At 38.6% G+C, this 19,595-nt stretch overlaps 1 protein-coding gene across 2 annotated transcripts in view; it reads left to right on the top strand.

Moving 5' to 3' along the window:
• Positions 1-19,595, top strand: part of PGGT1B (protein geranylgeranyltransferase type I subunit beta) — a 56,779-nt gene that overhangs the window by 25,954 nt on the left and 11,230 nt on the right. For both annotated transcript variants that reach the window (XM_070462352.1, XM_070462351.1), the window contains 4 exons: positions 3,009-3,076; positions 7,719-7,870; positions 9,220-9,352; positions 16,682-16,727. In XM_070462352.1, coding sequence (XP_070318453.1) covers positions 3,009-3,076; positions 7,719-7,870; positions 9,220-9,352; positions 16,682-16,727 — 399 coding nt within the window. The remainder of the gene's footprint in view (positions 1-3,008; positions 3,077-7,718; positions 7,871-9,219; positions 9,353-16,681; positions 16,728-19,595) is intronic.

Genomic DNA, 19,595 nt, shown 5'->3' with positions numbered 1-19,595 from the left:
AGTGGATTCTTTACCCTCTGAGCCACAAGGGAAGCCCAAGAATACTGAGGTGGGTAACCTATCCCTTCTCCAGCAGATCTTCTCAACCCAGGAATCAAACCAGGGTCTCCTGCATTGCAGGCGGATTTTTTACCAACAGATATATCAGGGAAGCCCTGTTATAGTGTCTGGTACCTGAAAACCAATTATGATTAGTCATGTACCAGTCATAGGGATGTGAAGCTAGTTCCTCACCTCAGAACCAGTGTTTAAACTCACCTATTTTTAATTGAAGGAAAATCGCTTCACAATATTGTGTTCGTCTCTGCCATACGTCAGCATGAAGCAGCCACAGGTGTGCGTGTGTCCCAGCCCTCTGGAGCCTTCCCCCCCTTCCCCACCTGTGTCCCGGAGCCCCGGTTTGAGCTCCCTGAGGCATGCAGCACATGCCCACTGGTTATCTGCTTTACACATGGAGTGTCTGTGTTTCCATGCTCCTCTCTCCATTCGTCCTGCCCTCTCCTCCTCCCCCAGTCCATGTCCATGAGTCTCCTCTCCATGTCTGCATCTCCACTGTTGCCCGATGAATAGGTTCATCAGTACCATCTTTCTAGATTCCATATATATGCATTAATATACAGTATTTGTTTTTCTCTTTCTGACTTACTTCACTCTGTATAATAGGCTCTAGGTTCATCCACCTCATTAGAACTGACTCAAATGTGTTCCTTTTTATGGCTGAGTAATATTCCATTGTGTATATGTACCACAACTTCTTTATCCATTCATCTGTTGATGGACATCTAGGTTGCTTCCATGTTCTAGCTATTGTAAATAGTTTGTCAGCTTGATTTTTTTTTTTTAATAGCAATGCATATACAGTCTGTTGTTACTACATTCCTACCTTCTATTTCTGTCATGCTGATTTTCTAATAGTTCTTAAAACCACACTTATATTTTTAATGTGGGTATGACCTTTTTTTTTGGTTTATACTTTTGAATTACTTTCCAACACTTTGGAGATACTACTGACATATATGTAAGTTTAAGATGTACAGCCTGATTATTTGATGTACATATACACTGTGAAATGATTACCACAATAAGTCTAGTTAGCAGCTCCATTCCCCTCAGAATTACTTTTTTGTGTGTGTGGTGATAAAGTTTTAAGTTCTGCTACTGAAGGTCTTATTAACTTACAAGGATACAATATAGTATTGTTCAGTACAATCACCATGCTATACATACATTAGATCCCCAGAACCTATTCACCTTACAGTTCAGAGTTTGTACCCTTTGGCCAGCATCTTCCCTGCCAGCCCTGACAACTACTCTTTTCCTGTCTCTGAGTTCAGCTTGTTTGAATTACTATGTGTAAGTAAGAACATGCACTGTATGTCTTTCTCTGTCTGGTTTATTTCACTTAGTGTGATGCCTTTTTCATGCTGTTTATGGGGTTCTCAAGGCATTACTTTGCCAACAAGATCTGTCTAGTCAACGCTATGGTTTTTCCAGTGGTCATGTATGAATGTGAGAGTTGGACTATAAAGAAAGCTGAGTGCTGAATGCTTTTCGAACTGTGGTGTTGGAGAAGACTCTTGAGAGTCCCTTGGACTGCAAGGAGATCCAACCAGTCCATCCTAAAGGAAATCAGTCCTGAATATTCATTGAAAGGACTGATGCTGAAGCTGAAACTCCAATACTTTGGCCACCTAATGGGAAGAGCTGACTCATTTGAAAAGACCCTGATGCTGGGAAAGATTGAGGGCAGGAGGAGAAGGGGACAACAGAGAATGAGATGGTTGGATGGCATCACTGACTCAATGGGCATGAGTTTGAGTAAACTCTGGGAGTTGGTGATGGACAGGGAGGCCTGGCGTGCTGCGATTCATGGGGTCGCAAAGAGTCGAACACGACTGAGTGACTGAACTGAACTGAATGCCCTTTAGGCTCATCCATACTGTTGCAAGAAACAAAATTTCCATCTTTTGATGGCTGAGTCACACTCCCTGTGTGTTTGTGTGTGATATATATATATATATATATATGTATGTGTATATATATATACACTTGTCTATAGATACCTCACATTTTTTCTATCCATTCCTTCATAGTTGGACACTTAATGTTGTTTCCATGTCTGGGGTATTGTGAATAATGCAATGAACATGGGAGTACAGATAATTTGTTTGATATAATGATGCCATTTTTAAAAATACATATATACCCAAAAGTGAAATTGCTGGATCACATGGTGGTTCTAGTCTTAATTTTTTGAGTGGCTACAACAGTTTACATTCCCATCAGTAGTGCACAAGAATTCCTTTCATGGATGCAGCTATTTTCTTTCTTAGGTTCCCAGTTATATTCCACTGATATCTTAAAAAATGAAAAATTTTAGGTAGGAAAAATATCTATGTGATTAAACATGCTCTGAATAAGCAGATACCAAGTTATTACTTCAGTGTTCTTTTGTACAAAGCAAAGTATTGTACTTAAAATGAAGGACTATCTAATACTAAAATGTAAAGTACATTTATTTTCTGCAGCTGTAGAACAGTTTATACCTAAACCTTTCTCCCCTGTGAAGAAGCTGTGAGTTAAAGTAAAAGACACTGGATGGGACTATTTGTGTTGCTAACCAGCTATTACTTTGAACATGTCACTTATTATCAGTGCTTCTGCTTTCAGTTCTATAGTATGAGAGGTTGAATATGTTGATCACATGAAAAATCGTCATTTAGAAATGGTAGGAAAACATTTTGGACTCAGTGACATAGGCTGAAATTAAAAGTATCTGGTAGGAAGTCATATTTTGGTTTGGACTGGTTTGGAAGTTAAATGAAGAAATCCGCGTAAAGCTCCTAGAGCAGACATTCAGCATTAGGTAGCATGAAAGTGGAGATAGAGATAGTGACAAAGCTTTGGTACTAAAATAACGCTTTTTCTGAGAGATTGTATAATTGAATTGCATTAGAATCTGTGTGAAAATAAGGTACACTTTAAAAGTACATGTTTTTACTTTCCAGGATCAAATCTAAATCGCTGTGGTTTCCGAGGCTCTTCTTACCTGGGTATTCCGTTCAATCCATCAAAGGTTAGTCCTGTTTGGATTAGAAGGAAAGAGGAGGGGGAGTGTATAGATTTTAGTAAGAAAGAAAACTAAGAAAGTATATAGAAAGAACCAGGTTTCCAAGTTTTAGTGTAGCTAAATAAATGTGTTTTACGAACTGTAACTTTTTAAGGGAAAGCTGTACCCACCCTACTTCCTGAAATAATGCACAGTATATAAGCCCACAGGAATTCCTGTTGTTACAAAAATTATGGTTTTGTTGCTATTGCGCCTGTGTGTGTATACAGATTATTGGTGATTTCCTGGAGAAAATGGAAATAAAGTACTGGAGTACATTTGTTCTCTAAGAAACGTTCCATGGGTTACAGTAGGACTTTATATTTGGTTCACGTTTCTTAGGAATGAAAGAAAACGTTCTTGCTAAGGCACTGATTCGAGGCCCAAGTAGTGATGAATTATGATGACCTTCATGACAGAGGCAGGTTGTCTCCAAGGTTTCAGGCAGGACTTTGGTACTAGTACATGCAGGTACAGAAAATCTGTGAGTCCTGACAAGCTTTTTTCCTTCTTCAAAGAGTTAGACCCCAAACAAGCTTTTTTAGGTATTTCTTCTGTGTGCAAAGTATTTTTCTACAATAGAAAGCAGAGAAAAGCTTCATCATTTTGTGGAAGAAGACCTCACAAAATAGAAATTTTTTCCTAGATGGGATCAGCCTGCTTATATAATGGTTACAAGCCAATATCTGGCTACACTGAGTGCATCAAGATTTGTATCTGGTTCCAAACTGAAGGTAAATGGCATGCTACCAGTTTTTCCATACTCTGCTTCAAAATTTTGGAATAAATAGCAGTGGTTTTGGAGGAGGTGACATGATTTGACAGAGGCATCACTTCAGCTTTCTTCCTTTGCCTTAAGCTGTAGACAAGCATGCCTATGTGAAACTCATATGACTTCACTAAAGTATCTCCAATCACGTATGCCCATTGATTTTATTAGATAATCTAGAAAAAAAGATCCATAAAAATTGTTCTTTCTATATGATGCATTAAATACTTTGCAACTTAAGACAGTGCTAAATAGAGATAGCTCTGCATTTAGTCATAATGGACAGGGTATCTATAAGTCACGACCCTGATAATAATGACCGTTACACCACACTATACCCTATACATATGTATACCTACACTTGTTGGAGTAAAACAGTTCTTTGAGAACATTACTTTAAGGAAGCAGCTTCCTTTTCCCCCTCACTCCTCTCCCAAAGCATATTTGAATTAACAAAAATAAAGTTTAAGAAGAAACTTTTTTGCCTTTGGTTCAGAGTCTCCTAAAACCCAATTATGGCTGAATTTAATTCATTGGTACCTAGGCGTTTTCTGGGGAAGCTGGGTCCCACTCCATTCTGTGTTGCGTTAATCTGAATGTTGAATGATAGAAGGAGCTAGAGGCTCTGGTGGACTCATAGGGGCCCACAGGAGTTGTCTGTTAGGGTGGTGGCTGAGAATCCAGGAGAGGGGTGAAACCAAGAGAACCTGAGGAAGCAATAAGATTTTCTAATATAGTATATAAATAAAATAATACCATCAGTTTTTCTTCTAAAACCACCTGTAGGCCATTGACTTACCTGAAAAATGCTCAGGGCCGCTAGTGACCATAGAACACTTTTTGAGAAACACTGATGGGTCCTCTCAACCCCCTTTTCTCACTGTTTTTCTTCCAACAAATCCCGTATTATCTTTGAAACTATGTACCATCCTTAACACATACTACATGGCCAGGATTTTTCCTTCTCTGCTTTACTTTTACTTTTTCTCCTACCTAAAGCCCCCTCTTCATCTGTACCTAACCAAGCTTCTCTCATCCTGCAGAAAAAAAATCTTTTATCCATGTATTGTTGTATTTCCATCATGACACTTATTGCATCCTATTTTGTACTGTACTTATTCAAATAGACCACTCTTCTGCCTTCAAGATTAAGGTACACGTTTGATTTATGTTTGGATTCGCCACAGTGCTTCTAACGTAGCAGATATTTAGCTTAAGTAAGCTCCAATACTTTGGCCAACTGATGCGAAGAGCTGTTTATTGGAAAAGACCCTGATGCTGGGAAAGATTAAGGGCAAGAGGAGAAGGGGGTGACAGGATGAGATGGCATCACTGACTTGTGGGCATTGAGTTTGATCAAACTCCAGGAGATGGTGAAGGACAGGGAAGCCTGGCATCTTGCAGTTCGTGGGGTTTCAGAGTCTGACATAACTTGGCAGCTGAACAACAACAGCAACCAAAAAATAATTCTAAGAAGTCAGTTATAAATGTGGAATAGAATATCCAGGCATATTAGAGCTTAAATTCTAGGGAGGAACTCAGAATGGAAGAATTACCACAATGAAGATTTGTTTGTCATATTTGTGAGACCATATAAAAAGTTGTATATGTAAGACTGGATAGGTGGGGTGAGTTCAGATTTAGAGGATATTTGAACACCTTGCAGACTTACTCTGTAAAGAATTATAGAAGGTCAGTGAGCAGGTAAGTGTTCTGATTAAGTCACTGGTGGTTCTAAGACCCTTGGGTCATGACTCCAAAGAAGTAGTGGCCCTTTTGATATTTGCCTTGCACTTGCATCATCATCAGTAAGATAACTAGCATCTGTATAGATAGTAACTTTATTTAATCTTCACAGTAACCCTGTGAAGTGGATACTAATACCTCCATTTTTCAGAATGAGGCAAGCCAGTGAGTAATAGAGCCAGGATTTGATGCCTTTCAGTAGTGTAGAGGTTAACATTTATTGTAGAAAGCAATGGAATCTATTTTAACCAAAATCTTTGTATAAGATTCATTTTAACTTTGTAGTATTTTGAGCAGTTACTCAGGTATTTGAAGCAGTTATTGATGAGCCCAACTAAAACAGGAGGAAAGCCTATGAGAAGGATGAATTTAAAAGGTACTCTTAGTCTGTCAAAATCAAAACTTTCTTAACAGAGATAAATTAGTACAATGTGAAATTTTGCATTTTTTAAGTGAAATTAGCTTTTTAAAATAACTAGTTAATAGGACTGGGTATTTGAAAATAATTATAAAACTAAGTGCTTTGTGTATGCAGTCTTGTTACTTGGCTTTACATTTTTACTTTTATTTTAACAAATTTTTAAGTTAATTTTATCTATGTCTGTGCCAGCTGGAGTCTACAGGGTTTCCTACAAGGAGTCACATTATTTTATAAACCTTAAGAGATTTTTTTTTTTTTTAATTTTTATTAGTTGGAGGCTAATTACTTTACATCATTACAGTAGTTTTTGTTATACATTGATATGAATTAGCCATGGATTTACATGTATTCCCCATCCCAGTCCCCCCTCCCACCTCCCTCTCCACCCGATCCCTCTGGGTCTTCCCAGTGCACCAGGCCCGAGCACTTGTCTCATGTACCCAACCTGAGCTGGTTATCCGTTTCACCCTAGATAATATACATGTTTCAATGCTGTTCTCCTGAAACATCCCACCCTCGCCTTCTCCCACAGAGTCCACAAGTCTGTTCCATACATCTGAGTCTCTTTTTCTGTTTTGCATATAGGGTTATCGTTACCATCTTTCTGAAGTCCATATATATGTGTTAGTATACTGTAATGGTCTTTATCTTTCTGGCTTACTTCACTCTGTATAATGGGCTCCAGTTTCATCCATCTCATTAGAACTGATTCAAATGAATTCTTTTTAATGGCTGAGTAGTATTCCATGGTGTATATGTACCACAGCTTCCTCATCCATTCGTCTGCTGATGGGCATCTGGGTTGCTTCCATGTCCTGGCTATTATAAACAGTGCTGCGATGAACATTGGGGTGCATGTGGCTCTTTCAGATCTGGTTTCCTTGGTGTGTATGCCCAGAAGTGGGATTGCTGGGTCATATGGCAGTTCTATTTCCAGCTTTTGATAACTTTTGTAGTTTTGTTGGAACCATGACATCAGTGAGACTAGTTCAGTACATGTTTTGGTAACATGAGTCTCCTAGTTTGACTCCCCAGCTCTGCTGGGCGATTACTAGTCTAACAGGCTTCACAAAACACTTTTTACAGTCAGTATTCATTTGCGATCTAAACTTTAAAAGTTAGATTATTTTATCCTAGAGAATTTTTCAATGTTAGTATCTTAAGCCTTTGCATTTTTTTGTTATTTGCTATTCTAAGTGTTAATGTTATTAGAAAGTCAAATAATTCAACTATATGAGAATAGGAAAAGATTTTTCAACTATATTGTTTTGTATTATTTTTAAATGGTAATTACTACTGTGGTATACTTCATTTGAATTTGTATGGCATAAAATAATTATTTCTACATGCCTTTTTAAGTATATAAGGCATAAATTATAATTGATCTGGTTGATCAAATAGAAAGTTTAAATAATTTGGTTTATTTGAATATCAAATCTACTTCCATAAAGCTTAAGGATAAATTTTAAAATTACGTGCCTGGATAGTATGCAGTAATACTTATGTTGAGACATACATGAAATTAAGTTTTATTTTTCTCTACCAGATGTCTATACAAGTCAGTAAAAACAACATTTGATTTTACTGTTTACCGAAACTTCTTGTCAAATTATATGATGGAGTAAGATTTCATTTCAGTTTTCTAATTAACATTATATTAATTTTGAATCTAGAATCCTGGAACTGCTCATCCTTACGATAGTGGCCACATAGCAATGACCTACACTGGCCTTTCATGCCTAGTTATTCTTGGAGACGACCTAAGCCGGGTAAATAAAGAAGCTTGCTTAGCAGGCTTGAGAGCCCTTCAGCTCGAAGATGGAAGGTACAGGTCATTTTTTGTTACTTGTCTCTCTCTCTCTTTGGTTTGTTTTTTTAAAGAAAAATCTTTTGAAACTAAAAATGAATATAGTACTATAGTAGACCTATAGAATTTGTCATAAATTCTTATTCCGGCCACCTGAAAGTTCACTGTATAATACGGTTTAAGTGCCTAATCAATGAAATATTTCTTATGTGAATGAAAATAAAAGTAATCAGAATAATAGGACTCCATTTTTATTTCATTTTTTTTTTAAAGGAGACAATAAGTGATCCATAAATAAGTGGTTTAATAGTTTCAGGATTAGGATCTACTTTAATTTACCTTCTGGGTAAAAAATTAACATTTTGAAGCAGACATACATTTAGTCTCAATGTTTTAAAAGTTTATTTAGTGTTAACTTTTATGCCTGAAGGTAGTTATAGGGGGAAAAAGGGATGAATGTTGAATATTATATTCTAGTGTAGATAGTTTCTATATTTTTAAAGGTTAGAAAAAGAAGTTAGTGAGTTCATTAATATTTGATGATTTGAGTCATGGGTCTAACAAAAAAATTTTAAGGTGAAACATTTTTTTAAATCTTGAAAGTAATAAAGCAGTAGTGATTCTGTCTAAAGAGAAAACTTGGCAAACAGATCCTGCCATGTTATATCTATGTTCTGTCTACCATTGTCTCTGTTTTCCTGTCATTATTTTAAAAACACTGCTCTTGATGAGGGGAAAATTAATGGAAACATGTAAGATAAATTGATGTTAATTGGAAATACTATAAAACTAAATACTTAACTCAGCAAGTACATGTCACTAATTTCTCAGTATTTCACTAAAGTCTTTGGTTACTGCTATCTTACCCTTGTTTATAATAAAAGAATAGACGTGAAACACTACTATATACTTCTCTAAAACTAATTACAGGTAAAAATTAAAACAATATGATCAGTTATCATATTGGTTATCTATATATACATTGAGAAGAAATTGTACATAGGCAAACCAACAGTTCCCAGTTTTCACCTGCTCCTGTTTCTGTCATGAATTCTCAGACCGCGGTGCCACAGCTTTCCGTGGCGGAGAGTGGTGGCTCCTGCGGAGGAGTAGCTGCCATCGCGGGTTAAGCTCCCCAGACGGCAGAACTTCGGAGCAGAGTGACGCTTTAGGGGTAGTTTTATAGCGTTCAAGTTAATAGTCCTGTTCTTCACTGAATAATACAAGTAGTATATGATTTTTAAATCCGATTGTTAGTTAGTGATAGGTTTTTCTGTGAGTGAAAACATGAAGTGGCTGTTTCTAAATAGCTCCCCGTACAAATAAACAAATTACAGTACAGTAAATCATGTTGTTCTTACTTTCAGTTTTTGTGCAGTCCCTGAAGGCAGTGAAAATGACATGCGATTTGTATACTGTGCTTCCTGTATCTGCTATATGCTCAACAACTGGTCTGGCATGGATATGAAAAAGGCTATCAGCTATATTAGAAGAAGTATGGTGAGTTATGTTGATAGTGACTCTCTCCTTTAGTTATTGTTGCTGATATAGGAGAGCTGGGAGGAGAAGGGGATGACAGAGGATGAAACGGTTGGATGGCATCACTGACTCGATGGACATGAGTTTGAGTAAGCTACGGGAGTTGGTGATGGGACAGGGAAGCCCGGCGTGGTGCAGTCCATGAGGTCGCAAAGAGTCGGACATGACTGATGAGAGCTGGGGCATGCCTCATCTCTTCTATTAATAGCAGTAATTTGGAAATAGGGTAATAAGATTGCTTTCTAGGCACATCATATATCAGAATAGCCATGTAAAAATAATCTTCAAGGACAGATTGACTCTAGCCATTAAATTTTAAATATAATCTGATTGTATCCAAAGAAACAGTGTCTTTAGTGGAAAGAAATTGGTCAGCCTTGGAAGCAAAAAATGGTAAAATCTCAAAGTAAATGTTGGTAGTCTATCCTAGTAGGGGTCCTTGAAGTCACAGCCAAACTTAAAGGAGAATTGTGGTTCCTTTGGTGAGATTTTTTCTTTGGAGAAGGAAATGGCAACCCACTCCAGTATTCTTGCCCGGAGAATCCCATGGATGGAGGACTGGTAGGCTACAGTCCATGGGGTCGCAAAGAGTTGGAAACAACTGAGCGACTTCACTTCACTTTACATGGTGAGTTTATTCCTATATATCGGGTGTGAGATGTGGGTTCCTTAAGCCATTTCAAGTAGCAAGATTGGGTTGACAATAGATTTTTGCATCACTTTTGGTTTCTAAATAGTTTTATGTGTGGGTTTTTTTTTTAATCTAAGGTTTAAGGAGAGTATCAAGTAGAAATTTATTCTTCCACACAATATAGTTAGTCTTTTTTTTTTTATCAACAATAGTAAGGAAACCTTAGTCTCAGCTGGAAATACCATTTGCTCTACTTTTTAGTCTTTTGTATAAAATCAGAGTAATAGAAGTGCTGCTTCCCAGGTTTATTTTACTTACTAAATATCAAATTTTTATTTTATAGATTAAAATATTTTAGGCTGTTAATTCAGCTTTTACTAGTCCATATTTCAGAGTGGAAATGTAAGTTCTTAGAGGAATAGAGTTATTTTTAATTAACTATGTAAATCAGAATTTTCAGAATATACAATAGCACAAATTTTTAAAAGCCTCGGGAGGCAGAAAGAGCAAACCTTTAAAGAAGTTTTAAGACAAAAGGAGTTTGATGTTATAGACAAAGATGGGTGATTGTTTTGCCAAAAGTTTTACTTTTGTTTTCAATTCAAAGGATTCGTTAGCCAAAGAAACCATTGTTACACACATAAACAATTTCAATTTTTTATAGAAGAAAGATAATTTGAAAAGAAATATAAACAATAGAGAGAAGTGACAGTGCATACATCACCAAATTGGGCTGAGCTACATCCAGACTTGAACAGCACTAGGAGGTCCCTTGTTAACAGCAGTCTGGAGGCCCAGCTGAGAAAGGGTCCAGGGAGGTGCGTCCGCCCACCAGTGAGGCTTCAAACCGTAGTTTCAGGGGCTCCTGCTTATAATCCTAGGCCACGAGCTGATAGCAGTATCAGTTTGTGTCAGTTTGTGTGCAAACATGCAGGTATGGTTTTACTTTAATCTTCCTACAATATGGAAAGATTTGTTTCACCTTAGGAGTTATAGAATTCCATTAGACCCTCTGGGGAGGGGGCTGGGGTTGCCAGACCATCAGGGGCTCAAGAATTTCAAGACGAACTCCCTTTCTTATCTAAAGTGCTGCCTGACTTGCTGTGCTTGCCAGCAGGCATGGAATCCAGGCAGTGTCCGCAGGTCAGAAGCAAGTCAGAGGCCTGCTCTCCTGCTTCTGAAGCCTGAACAAGACTTTCCCCTATTTCCCTAACAGTGATAGGCATTGTGGCATGATTATTGTAGAAGTAATACCACGTTCTTCTTAGTGCATTGTATTTGGAGGTACAACTTGTTGATACTCCTTATTGGTGATGTTAACTTTAATCACTTGGTTAAGCTGGTGTATGCCAGATGTTTCTCTATAAAGTTAGCGTTTTTTCCATTTGTGATCATATTTAGTATCTCATGGTAAGATACTTGGAGCCTATGTAAATTTCCTGTCCCTCATCAAACTTTTACCCTCTAGTGTTAGTGTGCATTGATTTTCTAGCTCTACCATTCATTCTGTAATTATCAGTTAAAATTCTGCTGCTACAAAAAGCTTTCCTTTCACCTTTATCTATTTATTTATTTAATTTCAACAGGAAATCTAGGTTCTTGTTTGATTCAGTGGGTTATTATCTGTAACTATCACTCATTTGAAAAGACCCTGATGCTGGGAAAGACTGAGGGCAGGAGGAGAAGGGGACGACAGGATGAGATGGTTGGATGGCATCACCAACTCAATGGACATGGGTTTGGGTGGACTCTGGGAGTTGGTGATGGACAGAGAGGCCTGGCATGCTGCAGTCCATGGGGTCGCAAAGAGTCGGACACGACTGAGCAACTGAACTGAACTGATGATCATTTATTTTGATACTGTCCCAGATTCAGCAAGCAAAAACCCCTTCACACAGGCTCTTATGCCCTTTTGACGTGTTCCGTTCATTTTTGAGCACGTCCTTGCTCTCTAGCACAAAATATTCCGGGTTCATAGTTTAATTTCCCAGCCTAAGTTCTAAAATTGGTGATTTCTTAAAGAAGTTCTGGTTCTTCTTTTTGAAGGGTGGTGTTTAGAAACCAGGATTTGGGCACAAAATGTGCTCATTGGTACTAGGATGTCATTGCTTCTAGCCCTTGTCTCAGAGGTAGGAAATGTATATATGTATGCACAGAAAGCCCCCTTACACACATCCACACATTTATATCTATTTATCAAAAACCATGAATTCATGCTAATGAAATGATGAAAGTTGCTTAGTCATGTCTGACTCTTTCTGACCTCATGGGCTTTAGCCTGCCAGGCTCCTCTGTCCATGGAATTCTCCAGGCAAGAATACAGGAGTGGGTATTCTCCACTGGAAGATCTCCAGGAGATCTTCCCCACCCAGGACTTGAACCCAGGTCCCCTGCATTGCAGGCAGATTCTTTACCGTCTGAGCCACCAGGGAAGCCCGCGTTCATACTAATACCTCATTTTAATCCAACACCATCTGTTCAGTCGCTAAGACCCTTTGCGGCCCCCATGGACTCTCACGCCAAGTTCCTCTGTCCTCCGGTATCACCCAGAGTTTGCTCAGATTCATATCCATTGAGTCAGTGGTGCTATCTAACCATCTCATTCTCTGCCATCTCTTCTTTTGCCTTCAATCTTTGCCAGCATCAGAATCTTTTCCAGTGAGTCCGCTTTTCTCATCAGGTGGCCAAAGTAATGGAGCTTCAGCTTCAACATGAGTCTTTCCAACAAATATTCAAATAGGATTGACTGGTTTGATCTCCTTGCATCCTAAGAGACTCTCGAGTCTTCTCCAGCACCACAGTTCAAAACCATCAATTACTTGGCATTCAGCCTTGTTTATGGTCCAACTCTCACATCTTATATGACTCCTGGAAAAAGCATAGGGTTGATTATACAGACCTTTGTAGGCAAAGTGAGGTGTCTCTGCTTTTTGACCTACTTATCTAGGTTTGTCATTAGCTTTTCTTCCAAGGAGCAAGCGTTTTTTAATTTTGTGGCTGAAGTAACCATCCTCAGTGATTTTTGTGGGCCCAAGAAAGGAAAATCTGTCACAGCTTTCACTTTTCCCAGATGCCATGATCTTTGTTTTTTAACTCCATTCAGTTCATTTTAATCTCCCCCTTTTCATCTGTGACTCCCTTCTTGGACAGTGACAAGCCTGACTCCTGTTATCCAGAATACATTGGTTCTTTTTGCTTAGAGCCCACGGGTATATTGCCAGAATGTTATATTTAAAAAACACTTGGGATTTTTTTTTTATTCCCTCCACGACCACCTTACCCCCAACCTTTAGTATGTTTATGTCATTTATTTGAAATAGAGTTGTTTGGATTCTACTTTAGGATCACCTCCCCCCCCAACTTTGTTGATTTTATTTCCTTAATATGTGATATATTAGTTTGCTTCTGAAAGTCAGAATTTAGGTTCAGAACTGTGTAACTCACAGGGGCTTCCCCTCTTTCCTGTCTCCTTCCTCTGCCTGACTCCTGTGTTTGCCGCCATGTATCCATTCACTCTGTAGGTGAGTGTTCTCATTAGTTTCTGGTTCCTCCTCCTTGCTCACTCAAAAGAGTACCTTTTTGCATTTTGGTTTTTTTTACTTAACAGTATAGCTTGAAAACCACCCTGTATCAGGTCAAAAAAATTTTCCTCATTTTTCATTTTTTTTTTTTTTTTTGCAGTTTTGTAGCACTCCATTATGTGCACATCATAGTTTTTTCCAACTATTCTATACATAGGGTATGTATTTTTTTCCTAAGGCGAACAGTGTTGAAACTAATCCTTTCTGCATGTTTGCTTATGTATTGTTGGGAATATATTTTCAAAATAAATTCCTAGAAGAAGAATTGCCTGATCAAAAAGTAAATGCATGCATAAATTTTCATTTTCACTCCTAAAATATGAACCAGTTTATATTCCCACCAGTGTGTGAGAGTGCCTGTGTCTACACAGGCTCACCAATAGAATGTTGTTGCAGTGTTTTTATTTTTACCAATCTGGTGGGTGAAAAATGATACCTTGGTATGTTTCCAAATTTGCATTTATTTTATTAAGAGTGAGATTGACTGTTCAGGGTTATACAAAACAAGCCTCAGGCCAGGTTTAGCCTGCAGGCTCCAGATTACTACTGACCCCTACTTGTAGTCCATTGTTTTTCCTTTTTCTTTAGGTACTGCAATTTTGTGTAATTTTCTTTCTTTGCTCATCTTTCATTTCAACCACTTTCTCTTCAACTCCTTTTACTTACTTCTTTATCTCATTTTTATTCTCTTGGTTGTTTTCAGCCTTTCTTACATGTCCCTTAGTGTCTTTTCCTGAAATCATTTAATTTTCTTTATTTCTTCCTACTGTTTATCCTTTTCATTTTTTAACTTTAAATCTCTTTTCATTTCCCAAGTGCTTATTTGAGGGTATACAGTTGAGTTTGGGTGCTTCACCCTAGTTTTCTTTTACTTTTCACCATACTTTGGAGGTGAAGGCAGATTTTCCTATACTGAGATATTTTCATTGTGACCACCATGTTTTCATCTCAGAGATTCAGAGTTCCTTTGTGTGGATTTGTCTTCTTCTGTTTAGTCATTAGTGGATTTTTTTTTTCTTACAAGAATTCCTAGTTTAGTAAGAGTGCCATCTTTTCAGTGCAGAGAAACAAAGTATGATTTTTTAAATTTAGAGCGTGTTTTTGTTTGTGTAGTGGTTGGGGAAGGATAGTGAGTTCTATGATTTTCTGCTAGGAGAGAGTTCTTTTTTGTTTCCTGGGTTTTTAAAGTTTGCTCCTTGGAGTTTTCCTTTGTTATCTGATCTTCAAAGGGCCCTTCTTTCTTCCTTTTTTTTCTGTCTTCACCGGAGTTCTGCCCTTTGGACGCCGCCACCTTGACCTGCATGCCCTCCTCAGCCCCTTTCCTGGGGTTAATGCTCAGTGTTAGCAGAACTCTGTATATAGTACAGGCATCCTCGCTCTGATTGGTCACACCAGACTGTCACGATGGTTGTGCTGGCTGAAACGATGCAAAGTGATCTTAATCATCAGTGGGAAGAATGACACTTGTTCTGTGACCTTTATAAATTTTTTGCCAAAACATTTAAAACTATTAATGTTACTGTCAGTTATAAATGTATAGAGAAATTTTCATGGTAAACCAATATTTGTTAGTACACTGTAATTTAAAACGTTAGCAATATTGAAAAAGTGTAGAAAATTCATAAGGAGTAGTTTGAACAGCATTCTTTGTCTTCCCATTATATAACTTACAGTACGGAGCAGGCATCTTTTCTGTCTCGGTAAATGATCATTTCTTAGTACCAACTTCCAGCATTTCGTCCTTTGCATTGCCATTGTTGTGAAATACCTGAGAATTCCTTTTATGTGAAGTTTTTGCCAACATCACTTCTCTAGAACATCTTCTTCCTTCTCATGATAGCCACTTTTTTCATTCATGTAGAAATTTCGCCTTCACTTAATTTTTCTGCCTTCATATCTAGTGTCAAACAACCAGCACTGTCATGATAACCATGTCTTCTCTTACTCTGTTTGATCTCAATTTCACTTTCAGTGCTACTGTTTTTCGTTTCTTCACTGCACTTTTATCTTTGGTGGCCAGTCTTTTCTTTGGTTACAACGTTTTGCAAGCATCATGTGGGTTATTCATTCTAATACAGAGAAACAGCACGACCATGTACGTTGCTGTGCTGAGCACCACACGGTGACCGGTCAGAGACTGTGTGCAAGGTGACTTGCGTGTCCACAGCTCATGATGCACTCTGTCAGTCAGTCATTCGTGGACGGAGGGGCTAGCAGCAAGCTTGTGCTGCATGCAGCTGCTCATAGTTACTGTACTGTTACTACTGAAATGTGAGGCATACTGTGCTATTGGAGTTTGTGTATAATTGGGAGAGTGCAAAACAAGGATTTTCTGTAATTTCACACTTAAGGAGGCCTTTCCTTTTGAGCCAGTAATTTTGGGTGATCTCAGACAGCCCTGCTCCTCTCTCTTCCTCACGATTTTTCATGAATTGCCCTCGCTCTCTGCAAAAGTGTATCAGGAGTATGAGATTTGTTGTTTCTTTTTCTGTAGACAGGTAATTTGAAGCTTCAGCATGTCTTCCAGCTTTGATAGGGTTTCAGTTCTATGTAGTTGTATTATTTTTTTAATTTATTTTTAATTGAAGGATAATTGCTTAGTTGTATTATTATTATCCTGTTTTGATTTTGTGGGATATGTGGGGAAATTCAAATTTTAGGTGGGGCACCATTATCCTCAGCTAACCAAAAGTCTCAAAACAGATTTGTATTTATAATGTTATATATATGAGTATGAAATCCTTATATAAGTTTTCCTTAAACTCATACCTCTTGCAAGTGGGAGAGGAATAAAGGTTGAGGCTTTTTACTGGGTAAAGATTAAATATGTAAGTGCCATCTTTGAACAGTCTCTTCTCAGAATGTGCCTAGTGTATATACATTTACTGATTCAGCTTGGTGAATAAGACAAGATCAGGGATTTGAAAATGCCTAGATGTATTTCATTATGGGAAAGAATACATGTTTTGAAAGATAAAAGGGAGAGATAAAATTAGCTCAAGAAGAAAAATTAGCATCATGACAGCATATTTATTTATTGTTATTTCAGTATTAACTGAATGTGTTTTTCTTTTTCAGTCCTATGACAATGGGTTGGCACAGGGAGCTGGACTTGAATCTCATGGTAAGGCACCTTAAAATCAGTGGGTGTGTGGTTTCTCTTGTTTCTTTAAATAACATCATGGTGTCTTCAACATGTAGGACCTCAGAAGTTTGTCCCGACCCTTGATGCAGCCTGGTTATCTTCTTTCCTACTTCTCCCTGTTGACACTGTTGTGCCAACTTGAGCCTCTTCTAGGTCAGTAATCATTCAGAGATTATTCAGACCAGAATGTTCAAACAGTATTTTCTACTAATCTTTTCAACTGTTAGCTGCATGAAAACATCTTGGGAGGATTTAAGAAATTGTTAGAAAACAGCAAGTTTTCTTTTTTGGTGTAATACTAAAAAGCTAGATACAGAATATTGAACATGAATCAATGAATCTGTGAAGAAGAAAAATTTTTCCACCTTCTTTAATGTAATTGTACTAAGTCATAGTGATAAAACGTTTTTCTGTATGGCACATATTCACTACATACACTAATACAGTCTCTCCCACATTTTCCCTCAATTTTGGCAGAACCAGAAGAGAGCAATAGTCAGTCTGTTAGCACATCAATAGCCTGAACTTTTTCCAGTGGAAAATTTTCATGTAGAAGAAAATATACTTCCATGCTCCTTAAAAAAAAAAGGCTCAGGTCAGGGAGACTTTCTGAATGAACTTACTTCCTCTCTCTCACAGCCATGCTTTTGTGCTCACTTGGTGTGTCCGTCCCTCTGCTAGCACAGCGGCGTGGACAGAACACATCCGCATCCAGGTCTCAGCCCTCGCACTGGGGGTGCGACTTAGGCTCCTCACCGAGTCCCTCAGAGGCTCTCGTCCTTCTTGGTCAGAGACACGAGGGGAGCTGGTTTGGAAAGCATGGAGCAGGCGTGAGAGCTTTTCACCCACGGTGCTTGTGCTTCCCCAGGGCCCGGCCTCCCTGCCACGTTCCCGCGCCCTCCTCCAGTGCTGGTGGCAGAGCGTGTGTCACTGAGGGGCGTGTGAAGCACTGGGGTTTTCCTCTGAAGCCACCCTGTAATTAGGACGTCTTAATTCTTGTGTGTGCCTGAGTCTGTACGAGATTGGGGTGGCAATGCAGTTGTCACTGGTCATCACCTCTTGGTGAGGAGGAATATGCTTATCGTTGCACAAAGAGGAAATCTGTCATCTGTCTGATGGAAAAAAAAGTCTTGCTGAGTCACACAAGTAGTGATTTTGAGTCCATTTGACTCAAGTATCCTCTCACCCAACAAGACCATCATTGATGAACTGTGGTTCATGCCTAAAAGCTTACATCTTCCTTTTTACTTGTCTTTTTGGGTTGGTAGGTTTCAGGACTAAAGCTGTAGAGGGAAGGGCTTCCTTGTCAGGGTGCCAAGGTACTGGATACGCTGCAGAAGGGTTATCGGCCTGCCAAGCTTGCCCCTTGCTCACTCAGCTTTTGGGCAGCCAAGACCTGGGTGTCTAGAGCTCCCCGGGGCACCACTGTGTCCGCCAGATGCCTTAATGTTCTTGTGTGCTGACGGGCTGAGAAGTACTGTTCTGGAAGGCTTCGGTATAGCCTCCCCTCCTTGTCTTATCCCTGGCTACACTGGCAAGAGAGACCTCTTTCTAAAAACTAGTACTGGAGCTTGGGCACTCTGTGAAGGCGTGCATGTTCTCCTTTCTTTCCATCAGCGTATCAGGTTTGAGCAGCCGTCTCCTTCACATCCTGGAAAACGTGCTCTCGTTTTCTGGTGTCTCTTCTACAAGTCTCCTGCACTGCTAAGCATCTCCTCAGCCACGGTGCCCACTAACGTCCTTCACAGTAGTGAGCTCAGACCCCGTCTTCTCAGATGTTTTTACAGATGCCAGCTTTCCTCTCTGTGCAGCTGTAAGCATATTCCACTTACTGAGCAGTGATGACCAGTGACACAGTTGCTATTGCCACCCCAGTCTTCACTTCACATTCTCCAGGTACTGGCTCAAACGGTGTTTTTGGATAAGCCCCCTATTTAAAATTGCAAACCAACCACAAACACAGCTCATTTTTAGAATTGCAAACCAACCATATATACATATCCCATTCTCTGTCTGGAAATCTTTCTCTTATTTGTTTGTGCCTTAATATTCTTTTACTGTTAATGCCTTCGATAAAGGAGGTTATTTATTTCTCAGCCTGTCTAACCTCACAGCGCACAAGAACATTCAAACATCTATCTGTAGGACACAGGTGCCCTGAGGAGCTCTAGACACCCAGGTCTTGGCTGCCCCAAAAGCTGAGTGAGCAAGGGGCAAGTGAGCAATAGCTTGGCCGGCCTATAACCCTTCTTCAACTCAGGCATAATGAACAAAGGTTAGAATTTGGACCATTATTATGAGAAGCAGTTCTTAAATTGTACTGTAATATAATGATGGGATGTTCTCGAAATTTTTTGAAGCTTGTAGGAATCATTGACCTAATTCTGTTAATTAGCCTTAAAAGCATATTCTGGTTGTGTTCTTGTGCCTGCCCTTTTAGTAATGTTTCTTAATATACTTATTGTCAGAATGTTACCTGTCTTTTCCTGTTTTTATGTCTGCCTCTAATACTCTTCTAACATGCTACTTTTAATCCAGGTTTTTAGAACTGGCTTTTTATGATTGTTTAGACAGGAACTTGTTAGGAATAAATGTTGATAAGTGGGTTTTAGCTTAAAGCATAGACTTTGTAATTATTGTTTGGCTGTTCAGAGTCCAAGCTTACTTCAGAAGTTGTTATTTTCAAAATTTGGTTGCTTGGGCAAAGTAAAGAGTGTTTTTATTTTGAATTGTTCTGGCTTGCTTTAAAAAATTCCAACAATTATTTTGGAGAGTAGCAATTAAATACCTCTTTATTTCTTGGTGTAGTTAGTTTTAAAAATTATGTACTTTCTGTTAGAGGCTTTA

Source organism: Odocoileus virginianus, unplaced genomic scaffold, assembly GCF_023699985.2.
Source record: "Odocoileus virginianus isolate 20LAN1187 ecotype Illinois unplaced genomic scaffold, Ovbor_1.2 Unplaced_Scaffold_3, whole genome shotgun sequence".
Lineage (NCBI taxonomy): Eukaryota > Metazoa > Chordata > Mammalia > Artiodactyla > Cervidae > Odocoileus > Odocoileus virginianus.
The sequence above is the reverse complement of the archived record's forward strand: the minus strand, read 5'-3'. Positions and strand labels throughout refer to the sequence as shown.